The sequence below is a fragment of the Takifugu flavidus genome, chromosome 10, assembly GCF_003711565.1.
Source record: "Takifugu flavidus isolate HTHZ2018 chromosome 10, ASM371156v2, whole genome shotgun sequence".
Lineage (NCBI taxonomy): Eukaryota > Metazoa > Chordata > Actinopteri > Tetraodontiformes > Tetraodontidae > Takifugu > Takifugu flavidus.
Window position 1 is genome coordinate 4,952,262 of NC_079529.1, and position 21,573 is coordinate 4,973,834.

The 21,573-nt window shown below is 44.2% G+C and overlaps 1 protein-coding gene across 5 annotated transcripts in view; it reads right to left on the reverse strand.

Annotated features, from left to right (window-relative positions):
* Window positions 1–69: 69 nt before the first annotated feature.
* LOC130531986 (F-actin-uncapping protein LRRC16A-like) overlaps window positions 70–21,573 on the reverse strand; it is a 33,807-nt gene continuing 12,303 nt past the window's right edge. For 2 of the 5 annotated variants that reach the window (XM_057044170.1, XM_057044166.1), the window contains 36 exons: window positions 19,762–19,821; window positions 19,024–19,145; window positions 18,628–18,725; window positions 18,440–18,510; window positions 18,275–18,348; window positions 18,095–18,170; window positions 15,393–15,481; window positions 15,116–15,210; window positions 14,719–14,805; window positions 13,960–14,063; window positions 13,312–13,389; window positions 12,811–12,887; window positions 12,102–12,206; window positions 11,678–11,747; window positions 10,837–10,848; window positions 10,604–10,685; window positions 10,409–10,508; window positions 10,232–10,286; window positions 8,725–8,897; window positions 8,533–8,601; window positions 7,706–7,799; window positions 7,521–7,619; window positions 7,326–7,454; window positions 7,114–7,245; window positions 6,823–6,998; window positions 6,617–6,704; window positions 6,242–6,382; window positions 5,284–5,350; window positions 4,975–5,186; window positions 4,696–4,805; window positions 4,358–4,594; window positions 4,063–4,273; window positions 3,260–3,296; window positions 2,936–3,172; window positions 2,696–2,836; window positions 70–2,394 (listed from right to left, as the gene is read on the reverse strand). In XM_057044170.1, coding sequence (XP_056900150.1) covers window positions 2,216–2,394; window positions 2,696–2,836; window positions 2,936–3,172; window positions 3,260–3,296; window positions 4,063–4,273; window positions 4,358–4,594; window positions 4,696–4,805; window positions 4,975–5,186; window positions 5,284–5,350; window positions 6,242–6,382; window positions 6,617–6,704; window positions 6,823–6,998; window positions 7,114–7,245; window positions 7,326–7,454; window positions 7,521–7,619; window positions 7,706–7,799; window positions 8,533–8,601; window positions 8,725–8,897; window positions 10,232–10,286; window positions 10,409–10,508; window positions 10,604–10,685; window positions 10,837–10,848; window positions 11,678–11,747; window positions 12,102–12,206; window positions 12,811–12,887; window positions 13,312–13,389; window positions 13,960–14,063; window positions 14,719–14,805; window positions 15,116–15,210; window positions 15,393–15,481; window positions 18,095–18,170; window positions 18,275–18,348; window positions 18,440–18,510; window positions 18,628–18,721 — 3,801 coding nt within the window. In that variant the 5' untranslated portion in view covers window positions 18,722–18,725; window positions 19,024–19,145; window positions 19,762–19,821 and the 3' untranslated portion in view covers window positions 70–2,215. Of the gene's footprint in view, window positions 2,395–2,645; window positions 2,837–2,935; window positions 3,173–3,259; window positions 3,297–4,062; window positions 4,274–4,357; window positions 4,595–4,695; window positions 4,806–4,974; window positions 5,187–5,283; window positions 5,351–6,241; window positions 6,383–6,616; window positions 6,705–6,818; window positions 6,999–7,113; window positions 7,246–7,325; window positions 7,455–7,520; window positions 7,620–7,705; window positions 7,800–8,532; window positions 8,602–8,724; window positions 8,898–10,231; window positions 10,287–10,408; window positions 10,509–10,603; window positions 10,686–10,836; window positions 10,849–11,677; window positions 11,748–12,101; window positions 12,207–12,810; window positions 12,888–13,311; window positions 13,390–13,959; window positions 14,064–14,718; window positions 14,806–15,115; window positions 15,211–15,392; window positions 15,482–18,094; window positions 18,171–18,274; window positions 18,349–18,439; window positions 18,511–18,627; window positions 18,726–19,023; window positions 19,146–19,761; window positions 19,822–21,573 lie in introns of all 5 variants that reach the window. The other 3 variants (XM_057044167.1, XM_057044169.1, XM_057044168.1) reach the window with 3 other exon arrangements.

Below are 21,573 nucleotides of genomic sequence, written 5' to 3' on the forward strand. Positions count from 1 at the left end.
TAGTGTCCACCTAGTGGTCACAGGCGGTAATGCACATCAGATCAAAATAAAAGCAGTTTCACAAAGGAATTTGAGGCCTGTGAAGATATTCTTTTTAATCATTATTAACAATTTGCAAGAGACAGCAGCAAAGTGACCCAGTAAAACTTAACATTGACAAAATAGAACAAATGGACAAATAATTAGCAAACATTGCACTGGCATTTATGTATTTTTTTTCCTGCCAACCATCATTTTTTACATTGACCAATAACTTAACAGGGGCAAATGGATTCAATTCTACGAACACAATGTACATGGGAAAGAGACCAGAAATATTTAGATGTCCTTTTATTCCAAAAAGGTTAAAAACCCTTAGTGTACTTAGTACCAAATCAGTGAAGGATTGCCGTGTTCACAAAAGCGTGTCAATATATCACAGTGTGCATATTACAGTACATGTGTGTATTAAACATACATCCAGGGTACACACACTCACTCCGACATGCATGAAAGTACATATATACATACAGCACAAGTCACAGCGACATGCAGTCACAGAAAGACTTGACAGCAGATCTGAACTCTTTAAAAGAAGAGAGAAGAACAGAATTCAGGTGATAACACATTTACAGGACTAAACAGGTAACAGAAACACAGCCAGCTGCTTCTGAAATCCACATACAACAATAATAATTCAAAAAAAAGCCATACATTTCTGCAATAAATATAATAAAAGTGTTGTTATTCAGTGTGTTAGAACAGGTGAAAGAAAAAATGATGTCTAGGACTGAGCAGCCCGATTATAACTGGAACAAAAGCAAATAGCAACAGTTTATGCTCGGTGCAATCAATCACGTGCCTCTTTCAGACTGCACATTAAGAGTGAGGCCCATCGTGGACACTGGAGCATGTTTTGGCACAAAGAACACAGCGTTTGATGTTGAACATGATCAATTTCAAGGTTGTGATGCAGGTGCAGTGGGAAAAACAGCTGGATCTCCAGGGGCAGAAACTACTGGAACTGACTTGAGAGCTGTGGTTGGAGCTGGCAGGTGCTCAGCAGGCTCCACAGAGAAGAGCCCCGAGTTGGCTGTAGTGGCCCCCAGGTTGCTGTGACTCCACGCAGAGCATTTTCAAAAGCTCGGAAGTATGAAAGGATTTAGGTTGTGAAAGCGTGAGGTTCAGTTCAGGTTCTGAGTGAGCGTCAGAAGGCTGGCGTTCCCTCAGTGTCTCGCCTTTGAGCACGAATATGGCCCGAGAGGCGTTTGTGGAAACAGGGAAAAGGGGTGCAAATGTCATTTTCTGCTACTCTTTCCATCAGTCGTCTTTATAAAGTCAGTTCTTTTCATTAGAATGTCAGGACAGCAGGGGGCGATCAGAGACTTCGAGACGGAGAGCATGAAAACCGACATTTGCTCAACAAGAAATAATAAAGAGCTTTGATTTATTTGAACTTTTGAGGTTAAATTGAATTACACACAGACTGAGACCCCATTATAAAAAAATACAATAATAAAATAAACATCTTTACAGATCAGTGTTAGTTAACAGTGCTGAAGCCTTTTAGATTATCAGTTAAGTTAAAGTAAACGGTGTCCTCTTGAAGCAACACTTTACAGGGTTACTCTGATGCTGATATCAGCCCATTCAGAATGTGCCTACAGACCTTTGAGGGACTTTTTCTGGCACCTGAACCAAAGGTGTTGAGTTGCATAATGGATTTAGTCAGAGTTAATGAATTTGCATGTCCTGAAATTAGCAGATAGAAAAAAATCTATACAAATATATGAAAGGACTAATTAGTCTTGGTCGTATAGATGAGTTCAAGTACAGTACATTGATTCTAGAATTACTGTTACATGTGTTTGGTCCCTGGGAAACTAGGATGTACAACGTGTGTTTTAGTACAGAATCTCAGCTTTCAGGGGAAAGCTTAGAAAAGGAGTTGAGAAAAAGGAAGCACTTTTTTAAAAAAAACAACCTTTTGGATGACATGTGATTGGAGAATGTACCAAAGAGTTCCCTAAGTGTTACTCTATTTATTATTCTTTTTAAATCACATCAAACTTTTTTTTTAATTGTTACCTGATAGAGCAGGTCACCCTGCAAACCAAATCTTTTTAACTGAGGCCAAACAGGACCAGCAAGTGCTAATATTAACAAAATATAATCATTTGTTGTGTCCTCCAGAAGTTAGCACCATGACAGGACTCTTCCTGGGGTCCAGTAAGTGTTAACTTAAAATTAAGTCTTTGTCTGCCTCCTCCCCAGAGTCTGACGACTTCTTCCCTGTCGTCTTGTCCTTGTCTGGGTTTGGGGATTGGTCCTTGGCCTTGACCGAGCTCTGATCTTCGGAGTTGGTGCGGACAAAGCTGGGTCGCTGACCGGGGTCCGACACAGGTGGCGACCTCACTGAAAACAAACAGAGAGGGATGTTTTTAACAGTGCTGGAGGACAAAAGATGGAAACAAAAAGAAGGAAGGAGAAAAAACATCTTTATGACATCTATTTTAGGAAAATCAGCAGGATCCTGTCTGGTTCCATCGTATTTCAGAACAGTGGTTTTAATCTTGGCCACAAACCTCAGATCCCACCCCAAAGGAAGACATGGAGAAAAGGAAAGAACAGAGGAGACAAACGAGGGAGAGAATAAAAAAAGAAACCTTGCTGGTGTAGTAGGATGTACTTAAAGGTTTTGGAAACTGTGACCCACCATCCTGAGTGGTTTTATTGGGAGAGCCTGCTGACTGCACACCAGTTTGGCCCTCTTTCTCTGACAGCATCCTCTTTAAGGGTGGAAGCGTTGTGACCTTAGGAGAGACACAGCCACTACTGGGTGAATCTGCACCCTCATCTGTAAAAATCAGACAAAAACATTAAAAACCGAATTGGGGAAACGTGAATATTCAGATTGAAGGACAGAGTCGTTGGTGAGAGAACAAACTGAATGTACCGATGCTCCTGTTGCTGGCAGTCCTCGGCTTCAGGGGGATGGTGGGTCGGGCAGCCAGAGCTGGCTTTGTCCCCTGGGACACAGGCGGTTTGGGATTTACTGGCCCTCCAGGGGAACTACCTAAGGATGCAGCCTTGAGGCGAGTGGCCGGCTCTGGTTTTACGTCACCACGGGGGTGGGTTTTCTCTGGGGAACCCGGGTCGGATTTCAAAACCAAACCAGTAGAGGATCTGTTTTCTGGAGCCAAGCATTTAAAACCATATGTCCCAACTGTCATTTCTAGATACATGTGTGTAGGAAGAGTTAACAGCATTTACAGCTCACCTGATGTATTGCTGTCAGGCCTGTCAGGGCTGGAAGACTGGAGAAGACAAGGTACAAATACGGGTCAGCGAGCAAGACATTTTCAAGTATTTATTCTGTTTTCTTGCACAAGAATATGAAGACATTTTTTCATTTAGATATCATTACTATCATTTCATTTTTAAGATATTCAAACATTGTATCTGGCAGCAGGACAGCAGTTTTTCTATTCATCCGTTTGGATAAAGTTGAAAACGTGCTATTTAAGACTGTAACAGCAGAGGGCGCTGGTGCACGACAGGCAATTTATATATATATATATATATATATACTGTATATATACTGTACATGACAAAGCAAAGGAAAAAAAATCCAAATTTAAGCATAAAAGAAATGAGCTTTTCAGCATTTGAGTTCCACACTGCAGTAACAACAAGGCTGGAGTGGCATGACCTGGCAGGTACTGGTTTTTGCAGGCTTCCTTTAGACCATCATGAGTATTGATGTTTCCTGACAGCAGCAAGATGTTTTTCCCTCCCTCTAACATCTAGCCAATTGAATTAGTCTCCTGAGATAATATGCCAGTATCTGCATTTAGAACATTTGCCCACGATGACCTGGGTATCTTTCATGCTTCCCTCCATCTCTCCACTCCCACCTCTCTTCTTTGTGTTTTTATGTCCCAATGCTGACAGCTGCATTGACCAGCCTGCAGACAACTACACATGACCGAGCACATGCACGCGTGTGGGTGCTCCTTGTTGTGCAGCCTTGACGTGTGGATCCTGAACACTTGTAACACAGTAGAAATTGGCCCTACCCACCTTGTGTGCTCTCCTCTCCTGCTTGGCTTTCATTTCAGCCAGGAGGCCGCTGCCCATCATCTGCACCCCCGGGTACCTCCTGCCACCCTGAGGACTGCCCCTGCCATCTGAGCCCTCCCAGGGCTCGTCTATAGAGTCTGGCGTCCTCGGCTCCTCTGAGCGGTCGGAGCTGCTGCTACAGTCTGTGTGCTGTGAGCGGCTAGAAGCGTCTCTGCAGTGAAGAATCAGAGGTGATCTCTAAACTCAGGCTAAATTTAACAATATTATGTCATATTTAATGAAAAAAAACATTTACTTGGACTTTGTCTCAGGTGCTGGGCTTTTTAGTGCCACCCTTGGTGAGGAGGGCTCCTCGGGGATGGAAGATGCTGGAGCTGTGGCTGAAGTTGCTGAGGAAGCCCCCAAAACTGAAGGGGCTGTCTGAGATTTGTCCGATTTATCCGATTTAGAGGAGCGTTTTATGAGATTTAAGAACCCTCCTTTACTTTTTTTTTTCTCTATATCCTGAGATTCTGAACCCTTTAGGGAACGTCTGAGGAGGGAACAGAAGAAAAGACAAACTTGCAGACAAGCAAGAGGCAATCCATACAATAGATTGACGTTGAATCCACGAGATGTAAATGTAATCCTTACTTTGATTCTATCTTAGTGACTTTTGTAGAGAAAAACTCATCCACGCCTTCATCTACCCTTCCCATGAGGCCGTTCTGCTCTCCATCTTGAGATGGCACACTGCTGATTTGCTGAAACAGGGAGTTAAATATCCAACTGAAAACTGCATATCTGCAATATCTTCACAGCATAAGTGGATTCTCGCCATCTTCAATCATTTCAACGGAAGTCTATCCAATGGTAACTTCTTTTGAAGAAGTAGATTGATTAAACTTCCTCCGGCTGTCAAGTTCTACTCACAGGAACTTTGCTCGAATGCATCTTCTTCTTCCTGCGGGGACGCAGTTTAGTGAAGTGCTGCAGCTTCTTCTCTTCCTCTGACGGCAGCTCTGCCATCAGTCGCTGCTCCATTTTTGGCACCACCTGCGATGGCGTGGGCGGAGTACGGGATGAGGCGTCCTCCACATGGACAGGGACGTCCTCAAGGGCCTTATCCAGGTCGAATTCCATCTCTGTGGTGTTTAGGGTGCAGATACAGACCCAATCAATCCAATAACCAATGTTCTACCGAGCCGAGTCAGCTTTTTATAGTGTGACGTGACATTTTACCGAAGGCACGAGACACCGGCCGAAGCATTCTGCTGTGGATGCTCTTTCTCTTGGACTTGGGAGTCATCTGAAACAAGAATTTAAAATAATAGGTGTAATAATGCGCAACAAAGGAGGAAAGCTGTTGTTTCTGTTGAGGTTTAAGCGAGTCTACACTAAATCAAATTCATCAGTTGTTCAACAGAAACGCCCAATATGACACGTGACAAATGTTTGAAAATGGCATGTAGATCCAGTGGAGAGGCGCGGTGCAGTGGGGCAGGATGTGTGGATTTAAATGTCAAAACTCACATAAAAAAATTCAGGAGAGGAGCTTATATATCACTTAGGAGACTTTGTGCTTCAGCAGAGAGAACTGTGCAGCAGGCAGACACAGTGCGAGGATGAGCATGAAGGAGAGCACAGAGGAGACGGTCCAGACCAGAACTACTTACACTGGTGCAGCACAGAGTCTCCATGAAGCAGAGGTAGAAAGGAAGAGGACAGGCAGAGAGGGGAAAGGAGATCGGAGGGAAAGAAAGACAACACACGGTAAAATCTAGTGCACACAAACAAAGGAGCAGCCAGAACAGAAGAGAAGAGGGACAGAAGATGGAGAGAGACAGACAGGACCAGAGATGAAGCATCCTGCTGACTGCAGCTCATGTCTACTCGGCATTTAACTCACACCCCAAATGGCCTCACTATGACAAATACAAAAATAACACATATTCCACAACCGTCACCTCGATACTCACATTTTCCATGAAGAAACCTGACTGTTCTGGCCCCGTGTTAGGGCGGGGCCCCTGCACTCTTCTACTGTTTGCATACAAGCTAAAGTTTCAGTAAATCCAGTTCAAACCACAACATGCCTTCAGGCAATGCTGGCTCAAGTCAGCTGCTGCTCCGCCCTCACATATAGGAATCGTTTGACAGCTAAACCAAACCCGCTGATCTCCAGAAGGTGCTCTCCTACCATGCACGACTCTAGGTCATCCAACCTCTCCCCCTCCAGGATCTCTGTCGACGCCCGTTTAGCAACTTTCTCCTCTGGGACATCCAGATCTACCGACTCCTGCTGCACCAGGGGGCGACCTCGCCGCACCAGATGGTCTGCCTGAAGATGGAACAGGGAGTGGGAGGAAGATGAGGCAAGCAGGAGAACGGAGGGGTCAAGTTAGAAAGGCTGACACACTGAATGAGTTACATAATTAGGTAATTCCGCTTTTTAGTTCATTAAATGTCATTCAAAGTAAGAAATATATGAAAGAAAGTGGAGCTGCAAGGGCTCCAATTTGTCAGAGTTGTCAACAGTCACAGTGAAAAAAAAAAAAAATTCCTCAGATTTTACCAGAGTGAGCTGAGACGTGGAAAGAGCTTCCAAAATCTCATCGACGATCCGATCGGAGAGGAAAGATGCCAGACTCAGCTTCACCTCGCTGAGACACAGGGAAAGATGGTAAACAGCAGAGCACGCACACACACACACACACACACACACACACACACACCCACACCCACACACACACACACACACACACACACACACACACTTGCCTGATCTTATTAACAATGTCCACTCCAGACTGCTCCAGGAGGGTCTTGGTCACAAAGCTTTTGGGGACGACCATCTTGGATGAGCTAGCTTGTATTAGCTCTGTGCGAAGATTAGTCCTCTTCATCACATGAGGGCACAGAGACTCCGCTGCATCCACCATCAACTCCAACAAACTCTGGACAGATGCATGTAACGGGTGGGAAAAATTAACCAAATAGCTTCGTATGAAAACCTCAAAGATTAATTTAAAAGTACGACAATTTTTATATCTGTCCACGTTTCCTCTCTACCTGCAGTTGCTGGTCCATGACCGTTGTCACCTCTCCAGCCATAGACTCCAGTTTCTTCTGAATAGGCCCCACTGACGAGCTGTTCAGCTCCTCCCTGGCTACCGAGCCTAAGTGATAAAGGTTGGGCAGCAACTGTGGGGGGGACAGATGTATAGATGCAAGAATGGTAGAGAGACCCGGCGCGCTCGTGCACAAAACTTTGCAATCCTCACCGTTTTTGAGTTCCTGGCATCTTTGATCAGGTTCTCAGCTGACCTGACGTCCTCCAGGATGGCTTCCATCTCAGAGTTCCTCAGAGAGTTCAGGTGGTCCTGCACCTTCACACAAACCCTGTCGATCATCTGCAGGACAGAAAAAGTTTGTTACATTTTAATGAATTTGCTAAATTTTGTTACACGGGTTCACACCTGTTGTGTGGTGGTGGTCACGATGCCCTGCTGGAGTCTGTACGCCTGTTCCTGGAGGTATTTTCTAGTTTCGTGATTCCTGTACAAATAATTCTCAATCTGTTGGGATGAAAGCGAAACTCAAGTTATCATATATATTATAAGACACGTTTAAAAACACGCACAGCAGCCAATGAGACACACACCTTCAGCAATGCGTCCTCGGTTTTTTCCGGGCTGGCCTTCAGAGCCTGGGAAGCGTCGATGATGGGGATGGGCATGAAGCGAATGGTGAAGTTTCTAAAAGACACACGGGCCAGAGGACATTATTCCACCAGGGAGATAACTGTCACACGGCTGCTCCATAGAAAGCAGCCTGCTGCCTTTACAAATGAAAGTTTGATGCCTCCATCCGCCTGCCTTCTACTCTTCAGACCACAAATCTGCTTTAATAAATCATGCTCTCACCGGCACCCCCCCCCCCCCCATCAGCACAAAAAGGTCTATTTCTACAGGGGAAAAAAACCCCAAAACCCTGTGTTGCAAAGTGACACAATGTAACGTGCTGCGTTCCCGAAAATCCTGCTCCGCCACCGACAGCTCAAGGGATGATTCGTACACGTCTTTATTATTTTATTTCAAGTGTGTAATGTGGAGAATCAGAGGGTTGTGAGAAAAAGGCTGAGGGACGAGAATGCAGATCCCAAAACCAAATGCAGAGAGACGTGCCTGTCATTTCATGGTTACACTGCAAGTATTTGCATACCAAACCGGATTTTCTATTCAACAGCAAGAAAAACAATGCCCCCCCGATGTATCTGACCTTCTATCTCAGCATATTTTCCCTTTTCTGTCATTTCTTTGCTGTTTTATGCTGTTTATCACTGATTTACATCCTCCCATTCTACTCTCTCTAGGATTCCGCTAGGATTCTTCCTCCTCCCCACAAAACCAAACGGGAATAAATTCATGCACCACATTCTTCCCTTCAGCGGTTTCAGTCAGGACACCACACATCATTACTGTCACTCACTTTTCCAGAGCTGCTGCTACATCCTGAAGACCCTGGGGGCTGGTGTTGTTCTTATCCCAGATTACCGTCCTGCACAGTGCATCCAACAAGGTCAAACACCTTTTAAACCAGTGTTCATTGCATCATTGACAATTGATATAATACCATGCGCATGTGGAACTGACTAAGAAACTGACTAAGTTGCGTCCTCACCTGAGCTTAGAGTTTATTTGCAGAGCCTTTGCCAGCATCTTGGCTCCCATGTCCCCCATGGCGTTCCCGCTGATGTCCAACTTGGCAAGTGTGGAGTTGCTCCCAAGTGCATTCAGCACAATGGACAGATCGCTCTTCAACCTGGAGTCTGCCAGAGACAGAGAGGTGAGGGGCTGGAGAGGGATGGGAGGGAGAGCGATGTGCGGGGAAGAAGAAAAAAGGTGTTGACAGTTTCAGTACAACTCAATGTTGGATTTGTCTACATTAGATCTTTGGAAATGAGGCCAACCGCTAATCAAACATGCATCAGGTGATCAAAGAGAATTCAAAGGTTTGATCCCCGCCGCGACGCATGAAAAGTTCAGGACTCTGTGAGAATTCTGCGAACGACACAAAGCTTTACAAAGTGTCCAACGGTGTCTGTCTGCACACTAGAATGGAGACGCTTTGTTTGGAATGCCAAATACCCAGTTGGAGACTCCTGGGAACCAGCTTTGCAAAAACAAGCTGAGGAATCAAACCAGCCTCCTAGTCATGAGAAAACCCCACATAAGCTCTGTAACCATGCTGAGAGTAGACTTTTTCAAGCTTTATTATTACTCAAATTTGCGTGTTTTTAAATATTTTGTGATTAATTCACCCTCCATTTGTAGTTTATCTAAAACAAATGGAATAAAACTACTACAGTAAACAAAAATCATGAAAATGTTCAACCAGGAGCTCAGTCAAATGCAGAAAAATGTCCTGCCGAGCGAAGTCTCAAGCTCGTTATCGTTACAGACCTTCGCTTATCTTTGTTTGCACATCAGCTCTTGCTTGTAAAGATCCCGAGAGGCCAGGTGTCTCGCACCACACAGTGTAAGTGAATCGCTGGCACGTGAAGTAAACACAGCTCGATGCTGCAGCTTGATGAAAGGAATTCTGAACCTCCCATTTTTTCATTCCTCTGACCTGCAGGACCACCTCTGAATGATTTTTCAGGATGCATCAGTCAAGCGGCATCTTTTCAAAATCAGCCCTGTGAGGCCAGATAACGGCCTCATAAATACACAGCTCCACAATCACACACATGTGCACGTGCAGACATGGCGGAAAAGTCCATCAATCTGGCGCATCTGCCACCGTGGAAGACAAAAAAGGTCAGAGACTGGGGCCAAATGTGTTACAGCTTCCATGATGGGGGATCAAATGAGAGAGATTGAGTGAGGGGGCGAAAATTGAATAGCTGGAGAAAAGGCTTCATAAAAATGCAAGCTTTGGTTTAAGGAAATTAGCCATATCCAATATCTCATCATATGAGAAATGAGACAATTTGGATCTCCTGGTTATGAATTCTGATGAGTTTTTATACAGAAATGGGCCTCAGCAGGAGATATTAATGTCTTTGACGGTTAATTTCCAGCTAAAATGGATACATTACTGGATGGTATATTCACACTGCCCTTCAGTGGAGAGGTCAGAGGTCCGATTAAAAAGGAATGGCAGGAGAAGGAAATTAGAAACTCACCGACTCCTCTTCCTGAATCAAGTGGACCAGGCTGTCCAACACTGGAGCAAGGTTTCTGGGTCAGGCAGGGACAAAAAGGCATAATAAAAGATTTATAAATCAATAAATCAAGTCTCTGCAGACTTACAGGCTAAAGTCGCCTCCTGATGCATACAGTGCACTCTCTTTTAGTCTTACTTGGACTTGATGTTGTTGAAGTTTTTGCCCAGTGAAAGGTGCCTAATTGAACGGTTCTTGGCCAACCACACCAGCAGGGTGGACAGGTCCGAGTCCAGGCCTAAAAGTAGACAGAAGAAAAAAAAAAGGACAATAAAAACACGCCCAAAACTGATACTAACTTATTTAAACAGCTGTTGGCGACGGTCATCGCACCATTGTCAGAGATGTCCAAGCTGGAGATGTTCGGGATCTCGGCAATGCAACCCTCAAGGATCTGAGAGCCTCCTGAACGCAACTGCAAATACGGGAGAGCAACACACCGTTTACAAATAGACCTGATCTAATGGATCTGTGCGGCAGCTGGGTGTTCCTGGTCAGTTTTTTGATTTTCCTCTGAAGTTTTGATGCAATACGGAGCCGGGAAAGGAGATATTTCTGGTACTTACGCAATGGCCCAGCTTACAGAAGCATTAGGGGAGAGAACAGCATGTCAGAGCCACAACCAAGTATTTCCAGCAACAAAACACGCAGATGCTTAATGATCACTCTCTGCTACCAAACACACCCCTCGCTGACACGCACACACAAACACAGTTTGCAAATCTCCCCCCTCAGCCCATATTTTGCGTCGCCATCAGCCCACTCACTGTGTTTTTGGGCTGCCAAACGCTTCATTAAGACTTCAAAGAGGATAGAATGCACCATTTCCCCTGCAGCTTGAGTTTGGGAAGATTTCAATAGAAATCTGGAATTGGATTTCCTGTGTAATTTGTATTCATGTGTTATCTTTAGCCATCCCATTCAGTCTGCAGAAGCTGCCTGTTTTTTGTTTCCGAACATGGCACAGAGGAGTCGAGGATGGGGGGGCGGGGGGGCAAGAGAGTTTGGAAATATCTCCAAATGCCAGCTAAAACCCACCATCAGCCTGACATCCTCCATCACCTGCCGTTTGTACGCTACTATACATCCCTATACAGCGTCCCTGGACTTCCCTGTGGTTGCATTTACACCAGTTACACACACTGATCACACCTGGGGGCAATGGAACATCTTCAGTAAACCTAATCTGCATTGAAATGTCAAACTGTGCCAATTCTCAGACACAGACGCCCTGAAAGTCCCAGAATAGATCCAGATGCTGCGCTGCATGAAAAGTCTTCCTGTTATATGAAACAATCTGGAGCAGTTTTTAATGATAATCCACAGATGGCACCCACAGTTTCCCCTCACATGTTCATTAAAAAGGATAAGAAGGTTCCCAGATTCTAAACTAAAATCAGGTCTTACCTCACAGCAGCTGAGGTCGAGAGACACGTCCTTCACATTTAAGTTACTGGCAAGGCCGAGCAGCAGAGCCCTGAAAACAACGTCCGTGTACAAATAAGAGCAAAGTGGAGCATTTAGTTTCATTGACCTCAAATGCTTTGAATCAAGGACATTTGTTTTAGCTACACATTTTTAGCGTAAATTGACTTTCCAGTTGTTTTTAAAAAACCACACTACAGTCAAATGTTACAGTAAACGGTGGAGACACAATCCTGTATCAGTATTCATATAATAATTAGGTCAGATTTACTCAGAGCTGCAGCATCAGCCACTCAATGCAGCGCCTTGTTGTGGTAAACTACCCTCTCACATGATGCATTCATTGCTGAGAGCTGATGATACAGAATGTGCAACCAGATTAAATGTGAATAATTTGGCCCCCTACTTCAAGGCCTCTGGCGGCAGCTTGGTTCCCGACATGTTGATGAGTCTGAGAGACATGGCGCTGCTGAAGAAATGCTTGAACGACAGTGGCACCTCTTTGCCTTTCCTACAGGTGAAGGAAGGAAACAATAAACAACACTGACGTTTCAGTCTGGTTAAAATATGCAGCACTTGTAAGTCAACATGAAGCTTTTAACCAGTTAAGTCTCTCCCTTTTTTTTTAAGGTTAATGCTGTAGGTGAGAATATTTTCCAATATTTCAACTATAAAAACTAGTTCCAGTCCTAGAATTAATGCCGAACCCCCACTTTGTGATGAAGCACCCAACTGCCCCCAATAATGTGAAGTAAACCACCTACAACCCATGTGTTACAACACACACACACACACACACACACACACACACACACACACACACACACACACACACACACACACACACACACACACACACACACACACACACATGCAAAAATGCATAATCCAAAAGAAAATCTAAGTCCATCATCAATATTATATAATTCCTGCCATTTGACCAAATTTGATCAACATTATTTAAAAATGGTTAAATGAAACGAAATGTTGAATTACCCACAAAGCAGATGATGGATACTCCAGACCAGGAGACCAATTTAATAAGGAACACATTGTCAAGAAACCCTACAGTCTCAGTGAGAAGCAATCTTATGTCTGTACGAGCTGGTTCTTACCTGTGAGGAAACACACTCTTGGACACATTCAGGACAGCGAGGTGTTGAGCTGAACCTCGCAGAAGAGCCGAACAAACCTGGAATCAATTCACAAAGAAATTCAAGCTGCAGTAACGTGTGGAAAGCAGTCATTTGAGCAGAGCTTAGTGGGTGTCTGACTGTGAGAGATTGAGTGTTTATATATGTTATTATCTGGCTTATGCGAGGGAGAGATGGCATGACTTAAGAGCTAATCAATATGTTCATTAGTAAGCAGACAGCCAGTTACATCTCAGGCTAATCAATAAAAACCACATCAATACTTCAGATGCAGCAGTATTTAGCTACTTTTACAAGTAACAGATGGCAACAAGGACTGAGCGGATGTACACTAAAGTCCAAAATTGGTAACAATGGCAGAAATGTTGCTGTAAACTATTGGTTTTCTTGTGGACTTTCAGTATTATTCTACTTATTCCTTGCGAGCATCAGCAAAGCCTGTCGACGGTCCTCGTGACTCACATGATCCAAAGAGCAGTCAGTGTTGGAGAGGTCAAGAGTTTCCAGGCTGTTGGGTTGACTCAAAAAGTGGTAGAAATGCTAAAAGTAAAGCAAAACACTACATTAGCACTTAATCCATGCTCTGTAGGAGTTGTGAGAACTATTTTCTGCTCTGTGTGGTTGAAGGCAATATTCTGTCCTAGCTCCAATATGTTGGAATCTGAATTTATTGTGTAATCCAGATTGGGTACACAGCTGCTCTTTAGCTGGCCATGATTGACGCATGCAAATGCTTTTTGTAATCAGATAATTAATGGCTATGAGGTGAAAATCACAGGCAGATCATGTTCAAAGTGACGCTAACCAGCTGTTAGAGAGTATCTCACACTGCCTTGCACGAGGGATTAAACACATGCCAAACTATTCCTGTAATAAAAACATCACTCACAGCAGTAGAAATGAAACTCTGTGTTTGAGCCTTTGTTCTGATTTACTTGCAGTTACAGCAACAATCAGCCCGACGCCTTCGATGTCGCCAATGGATCCAAACTTGTCAGATTTATTACGAGTGAAAATGTCCCTGCACAACTGAAGCACTGCCCTCATTTGATCATTGAAACACTACTGAGACAAACACCTCAGGGGATTAGAGCCTCCACTTATGTGTACCTGCATGTCGTCTCCACGGAGGACATTCCCTGAGAGGTCCAGATGGACCAGGCTACTGGGGATGGACGGATTGGCACACAGTGACTGGCAAAGGCTGTTCACCCCTAACACACACACACACACACACACACCATAAATCCGCTGCTGCTTCAACTGAATATTAAAGGAAATAGCAAAGGAAATGATCAGAAGGTGCAGACAGGAAATGTTGTCAGAATTTGGTGAAAACACCCTCTGTCACTCAGTGGAAAAGTCCCCATGTTTAACTTGTGATTCTAAAAAAATAACGCAGATTAAAAGCAAATATAGACATAGAGCTACAAAAAAATGACACAGTTGATCATTCGATTAGGGCTTCTGTATCACAAACACATTGGATGCGAAGTGCTGGGAGTTTCTGGAGTTCATGACTGGGCCTTTAGCTGGATACGGAGTTCAAAAAGCACCACGCTCCCGTGAATGCCACACTGTGAAATGTGATCGCTGTCTATTGATTTCCTGAGTGCTAGGCATGTTTACAGTCCCTGAAGAAAATACTGGGTGCAGCAACATTCACTTTAGAAAGAACCAGAAAGATGAGCAACAACAGGGTTCACAGAGGTCACAATGAATCTGCGGGTTAGCATGACAAGGCTGTGGTACGTTCCACTCATAGTGATCACTTTAGTGGAAGATGCAAACTACATCTGGCCTAAATCCATATAAATATATCTACCATCCAGAGGTTTTGGAACTATAAGATCAAGTAGAAGAACAAACCTTTGGGCGACAATGAGGTTTTGGAGAAGTTTAAATGTTTGAGCCCCATACGAAGTTTGGCAAACTGAGCACCGAGGGAGGAAATACCTGCAGGCAGAGAATAGCAGGGAGATTTGTGGTCAAAGACACAAAGAAACAACCTGGAAACTGCTGGGTCACCACCCGAACATGCAGCTGCTTCAATATTTGGTGGAATGTATGTTTAATGAACGTGTCCTGGATAGACTGAGATGCCTTCAGACAGAAGACAGAATAAAAGCTGATAAAATATTAAAGTAGCTGCACTCAGTGACCTTCCTCCAGCCTTTCGAGACTGTAAAACTGCCAACAGCGAATCACGAGCTTTTAAAAGTAATCTGATTACAACACGCTAAAGACGAGTGACTCGGACTGGTACCTCTGTCCTCCAGTGGGTTGTTGGCAAGATTGAGGGTGGTGAGACCTGAGCTGGGGTTATGGGCCAGGGCAGCAGCCAACTTCTGAGCGAAATCACTGCAGAGAGTCAAAGACTGCACTTATTATACGCTTCCAGTGTGTATGTGTTTATCCTGATGGAAAAAATATCTGGAAATATGCAGATTGGTTTAAACTGACACCCTATTGAAAGGCGGGGTATTTTCTAGACGGCGTGCTGATAAACTCGATTTGCCTTCAACACAGTTTGATATCCTCACGTTTTGAGTCCAGCACTGTCCAGAACCAACTCCTCCAGGCGACCGGAGCGAGACACCACCCGAAGGATCTGCTCACACACATCTGCAGACTGGAGACACAGGCACATCAGTCAACAAAAAAAATAATCCTCTCTAAATGTGGGATATAATAAGAGTGATTAAAATGAGGAAAACTGAGATGAGTCTCGCTCACAGCCGTGCGAGTGGGTCTTATCTCACCGACTCAATCGTCAAAAACATAAAAACACTAATTAACTGAAACATTTTCAGGGCTTGAAGCACTCCTATCCATGAAAGAACATCCAGGATTGAAGTTTTCAAGGTCGCAGGAATAACGGAACTTTACATCTGGGATTCCTGCAAGTGTTCCGCTGCAAAACAAGCAGCCTCCTCTTTCATAAATCTGCCGCTTTGTGCTAATTAAAGCTGCGCTGATGAGGAGGGTGACGCTAGACGCGCAGATTCTCTCTCGCCCCAGCTTAGAGAGCATTTATGCGAGAAAAGGGGAGACAGGGGACGACAGACTCGAGGCACTTCAGAGAAGAGGAAACGTCTCGCTTCCGTGGTTTAAAGACCGCGGGGGGACGGAGCGAGCGGAGGAAATCTAACTCGTGTTTAGTAGACATGAAAAATTCAACAGTTGGAGGTCCAACCTAGATGTTTAGTGACCCAGTTCACCGTGTGCTGGGGCACAGTCCGGCACGGAGACGGGCCTCGCCGTAGCGAGCCGAACAACAACGCAAACATTTTCCAAACGCTGCGTTGCCGTTATTCTTGTTAAGTGTTAACATTCCTGTTGCTCTCAGCCTGCTCCCTTAACACTGGCGACACTGTCGCGCACTGTTATCTTTAGTGGAACGAGAGAAAACGGTGACAGAGAGGGAGAAGAAAGGTGCCGTTGTTCAGGTCTTCTCAGCGACACAGAAGAGGAATGAGAATGATGGAGGGCAGCGAGGGATCAAGCACGACGGAGAGAGGGAACACAAAGAGAAGCCTGTACGTTCTGCTATATCAACAATAAAACTGAGGCGCTGTCAGCATCTGCACCATCCACTGAATAAGTGCCATGTCATGCTGAGCTATTCAGACCCTGCTGCATGTTCTGTTCATGCATGACACACACAATGAGGCAATCAGAGGGCAGATCCTCCTTTCACTCTTGTCCTCTCCTCCTCCTCCTCTCATATCTCATATCTCAGCCTCTCTGAACTTGATGTGCAGCAACAGTCAAATCATCGTGGAAGGGTGACAGACAGTTCCTGACTGGGTGTTTTTTTATTGTCTAGTGCACTGCCGAGATTAATTAACCTCACAACTGAGGTTTAAGCTGCTGTTTGAGCCCGAAGGCATCACAAAATCCTCTCACTTCTTTTTCTTTCAGCCTTGAGAGTGGCATTTTACTATAGATAACATCTATATGGAGCTTTTCTCAGTCACAGATAATATAGACTGATGGGCAATGGTGCTCTTTGTGTTAACTTGTGACTTTCTGCTCAAAAACCCACTCACAGTTTCCTCTGCCTCTATATTTTTCTTTAACATTCATTTGGATTTTTCCCCTTCACTTCTTTATCGTTTACAGGTTGGTGTATTTTTTTAGCTGCATCCAAATGGAGATGAGAATTGGATTCATGCCATTATTTCTGCATACTGGACCTTTATTTCTGCTTCCTTAAACAATAACCGACTATTAAATCGGCTTTGTTGGAGGGACCGCAACAAAACCATAAACATCAATCTCCAATATGTCACATTATTTGGCAAAACAACACAAAAGCAACATAATTGAAAATGTAAAGCTTTAACAGGACTTTCTCAGACAAAAGGAGCAGTCCGTGATGGAGGCAGGAGATAGTTTGAATTGAGGAAGGAGTGTGTGGTAACTGGTGAGAGTGAATCGAGAGTTAGCGATGGTGCGCTGGGGGGAGCGCTGAGCCCTTTTGTCTTGATGGGATTAGGAGTCTTATCACATAAAAACATTGGGCAGATTCTCAGTCGACACGCAGGAGCGAGAGATGGAGAAAACAAAGAGGAGAAAAGTCCGTTCAGACACGTTCATGTAGAGAGGAGAAACAGTGAACTGCAGCGAGACACACGGTGGCAAAAACTGCTGTGTAACAGACAGACGGTACTGGGCCAAAGTTTTAGGCAGGTGCAGATAAATGCTGTGAACTAAGAATGCTTAGTTTACATCAGGCTTATTTCCTTTAGAAACAGGAAGATGCCCGGCAGTGCCATCAGCTCAGAACTGGTGGAACCCAAGGACCCAGGTACGCCCATCTACTGTCTGGACATGTTGGGACAGAAGTTTGGGGCTGGATTTCTGCAAATGATGGAACAACCTACCAGCTGGAAAACTCTGCAAGTGTACCTAAAAGAATTAATGCTGTCTTGAAGGCAGAGGATGGTCATCAAATATTGACTAACACCAACATAAACACCTCTGTTTTTGAAAGCATTAGTTTACAGCATTTTAGTTTCATACCCACCTAAAACTTTGGCACAATATATACATATATACGCAATTATAATATGTTGCAGCAGCATTTTCAATCAAAACTGCAGATATCATATAGTATTTAACTGGTTCAGAGAATATTCTAACACGGGTGACATAGAATAGCAGCCTAGAAATAAATGCACCTCCGCAGCTGGCAAATGATGACAAGTAATGGAAAGAATTTAACAAAATGTCAACTAACCAGTTTGTAGTCTTTACTGGAGAGTTTAGTGAACCACTGGTTAAACTCCAGGACAGCAATAATGGCCACCAGATCCCTGAGATGCAGAACGCAGTCGAGTTGTTACAGTTCGGCATTTCTTACAGTTATAAAACTTTATGAAATCCGCTCAAATGCCGGCCCGTTGCTGCAGAAACGCACCTATTTTCAAGATGGCTGAAGTCCTGCAAGTTGAGCTCCCTGGTGTCTTGTGTTAAATAGATGGTGTCCACATCCTGTTGGTCAAACAAAAAGTTACCATGTAAAGGTGTTTTTATTTTTTTCGAGCATCAATGCACAGATAGACCAAAATGTGTCGATACCGACCCACTGCACTTCTTCCTTATAAGGCAACCCGAGCCAGTCGCAAACACACCTGTACATCTGAGAGAAACCACCTGGACAGAAAAGACAGCAGAGGACCGTCTGTGAGCACAGATGATGCTAAAATACACACAATTTCAAAGGACAGTAAAGCAAATCAGTCATTAGTATCATAACAGCACTGTTCTTACCACAGGGTCCAGGTTCTGCAGGTTTATTGTTCTCCCAGAGTGTCTGCAGGCAGGACACCCTGTCTGCAGGCTCCATGGAAAGCTTCTTCATCATTTTGCTGAGGGAACACACAAAGATTTATCTGAGCTACTTCAATAATAAATGCAGCATTACGCTAAATGCAATGTGAACAAAAACTCTTAAGCCTGAAAGTGAAGTTATGGCATTTACACCTCTGTTCACTTCTGCATTAGTGTTTTTCTCTTCCTGTTCTCTTTGGAGTGAAATGAGAGATGCATATTGTTTCCTAACAATGGATGTAATTATCCACACAAACACAGCATTAACGATAAAAATAAGTGCATGCAAAGCATTTTTAAATCCTAAAGATAAAAATGGGGGGGGGGGGGGTTCACCTGGGTGGTACACCTGGACATATCCTCAGCAGAGAGTTTCCGATATGAGCGACCACATCGTTGACCTCCTCGGTGGTTTGCAGCCTCAGAGAGAAGGAGCCCCGCTCATACTCTACCAGCAGCTGGAGGAGAACAGATCATCTATTTCACATGCACACTTTTGCCCATGAATCTAATAATGTAACAGAAACGAGCAGGTCTCCATTTTGGCATTTGGTGAAATTATGCACAAGCTGATGGAAAACCAGACATGTCTGCAGCTTAAAGGACTGGAGTTGGCATAGCTTCAGCTCACAGGTATCGAAATATCAGGGAGCAGCAGTTTGATATCTGTGGAGATGAGATGAGGGGGGCAGGCAGAGGCTCAGCTGCAAGTACAAAGCTGAGAGGGATTATCATGTATTTTAGATAGATCCTGCTGTGTGACAGCCAGCCAGTTCCATGTAGGAGACATGATGGACTTCTTGCACAGCATTAAAAGACTGAATACAAAAGTGTCTTAATGCTACAATTAGCACTGAAATTAGCAGATGCTTTGCTACAATGCTAGTAAGTAAATGTGTCGACCAGCATCTATAAAGCTTAGAAATATCAATGATAACTTTGGGAACATTGAATGAAACCAATTTCCAGCTCTTCTGAATGCCACCACCCACCAACACTGAGCCTCGAACACTAAACGCACAGCAAGTGCATAAAGTGACGTGATGACTATAGTGACTTAGTGACAATCTATACCTGTGTAGGCTTGTTGCAAGCAATCCCCTGGATCTCCAGGTAATTAAAGGAGTGTTCCACCTGAAAAACAGAGCACAGGCCTGGAGAATTAACCCAACCAGGAAGACAGCATGTGCAAACAAAACAGTGCAAACAAATAAACAGCAAATGCTACAGGTCGTTCATGTGTGACAATAAACAGTGTCTCAGACACAGTCGCCACGCCTGAGGCATGTGGTGTAAAAATGCATGTTCCATAATTAGTAGGAAGAGATGCTGTCATTTCTTGTGCAAATGACATCATCGGTTGTTGCAGTCATGTGCTAGCATTTCTGGTCATTTCTAAGAAAGGACATGACACTGTTCTGAATTTAGACCTAACCCCTTTTACACAAGCAGTGTGAACCCACGAGGACATGACTTCTGCTTTTCCTTCCTTTGTTCCACATCTAAAGATAATTTAAAAAGCTGGGCTACAGGCACCCGCAATGCTCAGGCAAATCCCTGCTCTCCCCGTCAAGAGAAAACATCAGGACAGCGGCACGCCTCCCTTTCATACCAACGAACCACAGAAAAGCCTATTACTTTGAGAGAGAGGCTGGCGAATCTAAATAATCACCACGCTACACATTTTCCTCCCTCCCTTCAGCTGTGTTTCTTCTTTCCTCCCACACAAACCCAGACAGAGCCCGAGGGCAGGCCGAGCAGCGAGTCCAGACTATTCCAGGTGGGTTCTGTGTTCCTGAGGCTCAAACACGAGACGAGGGAGCTCATCAGCAGACTGCTCGGCTGCAGTCTGTCAATGCTGTGGATGCGTTTACGTTAACACCGCCTCCACGTTCACTCACACCAGCAACTGGAAATAACAGATCCACAATAGCAAAATATATATCCTGAACACAGCGAGTTAATCAGACATTCCTTAGAAGAGCCACTATTTATACATGTAAACAGCTGGGACAAGCCCTCCCACAAGACACAACATACTGCAACACATGTATAGGCAACATACTGTACATGTTGCAAGATGTCTGGAGCATTTAAACATATAATTACATGTGCAACACAGACACAGGATCCAGCAGGGGCCCATGTGTGGAAATTGCAGCTAATAGTAAAGACGTTAGCTTTAACGAAAATATGCTCATGCAAAAATCACACAGCAGTTCCCTTTGACATGGCGGAAGACAACGTACTGCAACACAACTCCAAAACTACTAACTACTACTAGGTTTTGTGATGGCAAAATGACCAAAACTAACCTTCTTTCATGAAACTGATTATTTAAAAATGAAATCATGGATACTTATAATGAATATTTAGGTCAATAGAAGTGTTTTAGTGGTTTAAAGTTGGTTTCATACAGCCATGATGCAGCAGCACATGCACCCGCCAATGATGAAAGCACGGACGGATATGAACTCCAGCCAATGAAAAACATCACGCTGGGAGGCGGAAGGGCACTGCTCACTCATTCGTTCACTGTCCGTCTGTCTTTAACCATGTTTTTTTTTCTTTTTAATGGAACTTTGGACAGTTATCATAGATCGGCTATCAGACATGCTGTAGCGATGACTGGCAGTTGTCCACAGTTTATAATGGAATAATTTTTGAACGAATGTGAAATAATGCAAAGCAAAAGCATGAGGAGAACCAACACAGACACACAACAGGCAGAGAGACTAAAGAACCCACTTATGTGACTGGTCTTCAGGGGAAATTAGCTGGGAGAAGAGACGCCGTTTAAACTGTGGGCTTATTACTAAAGCAATACCATTACTGTGCCTTTAAGCCCTGGAGAACATGACTGGTGAAGTCTAGGGTGTGTGTGCA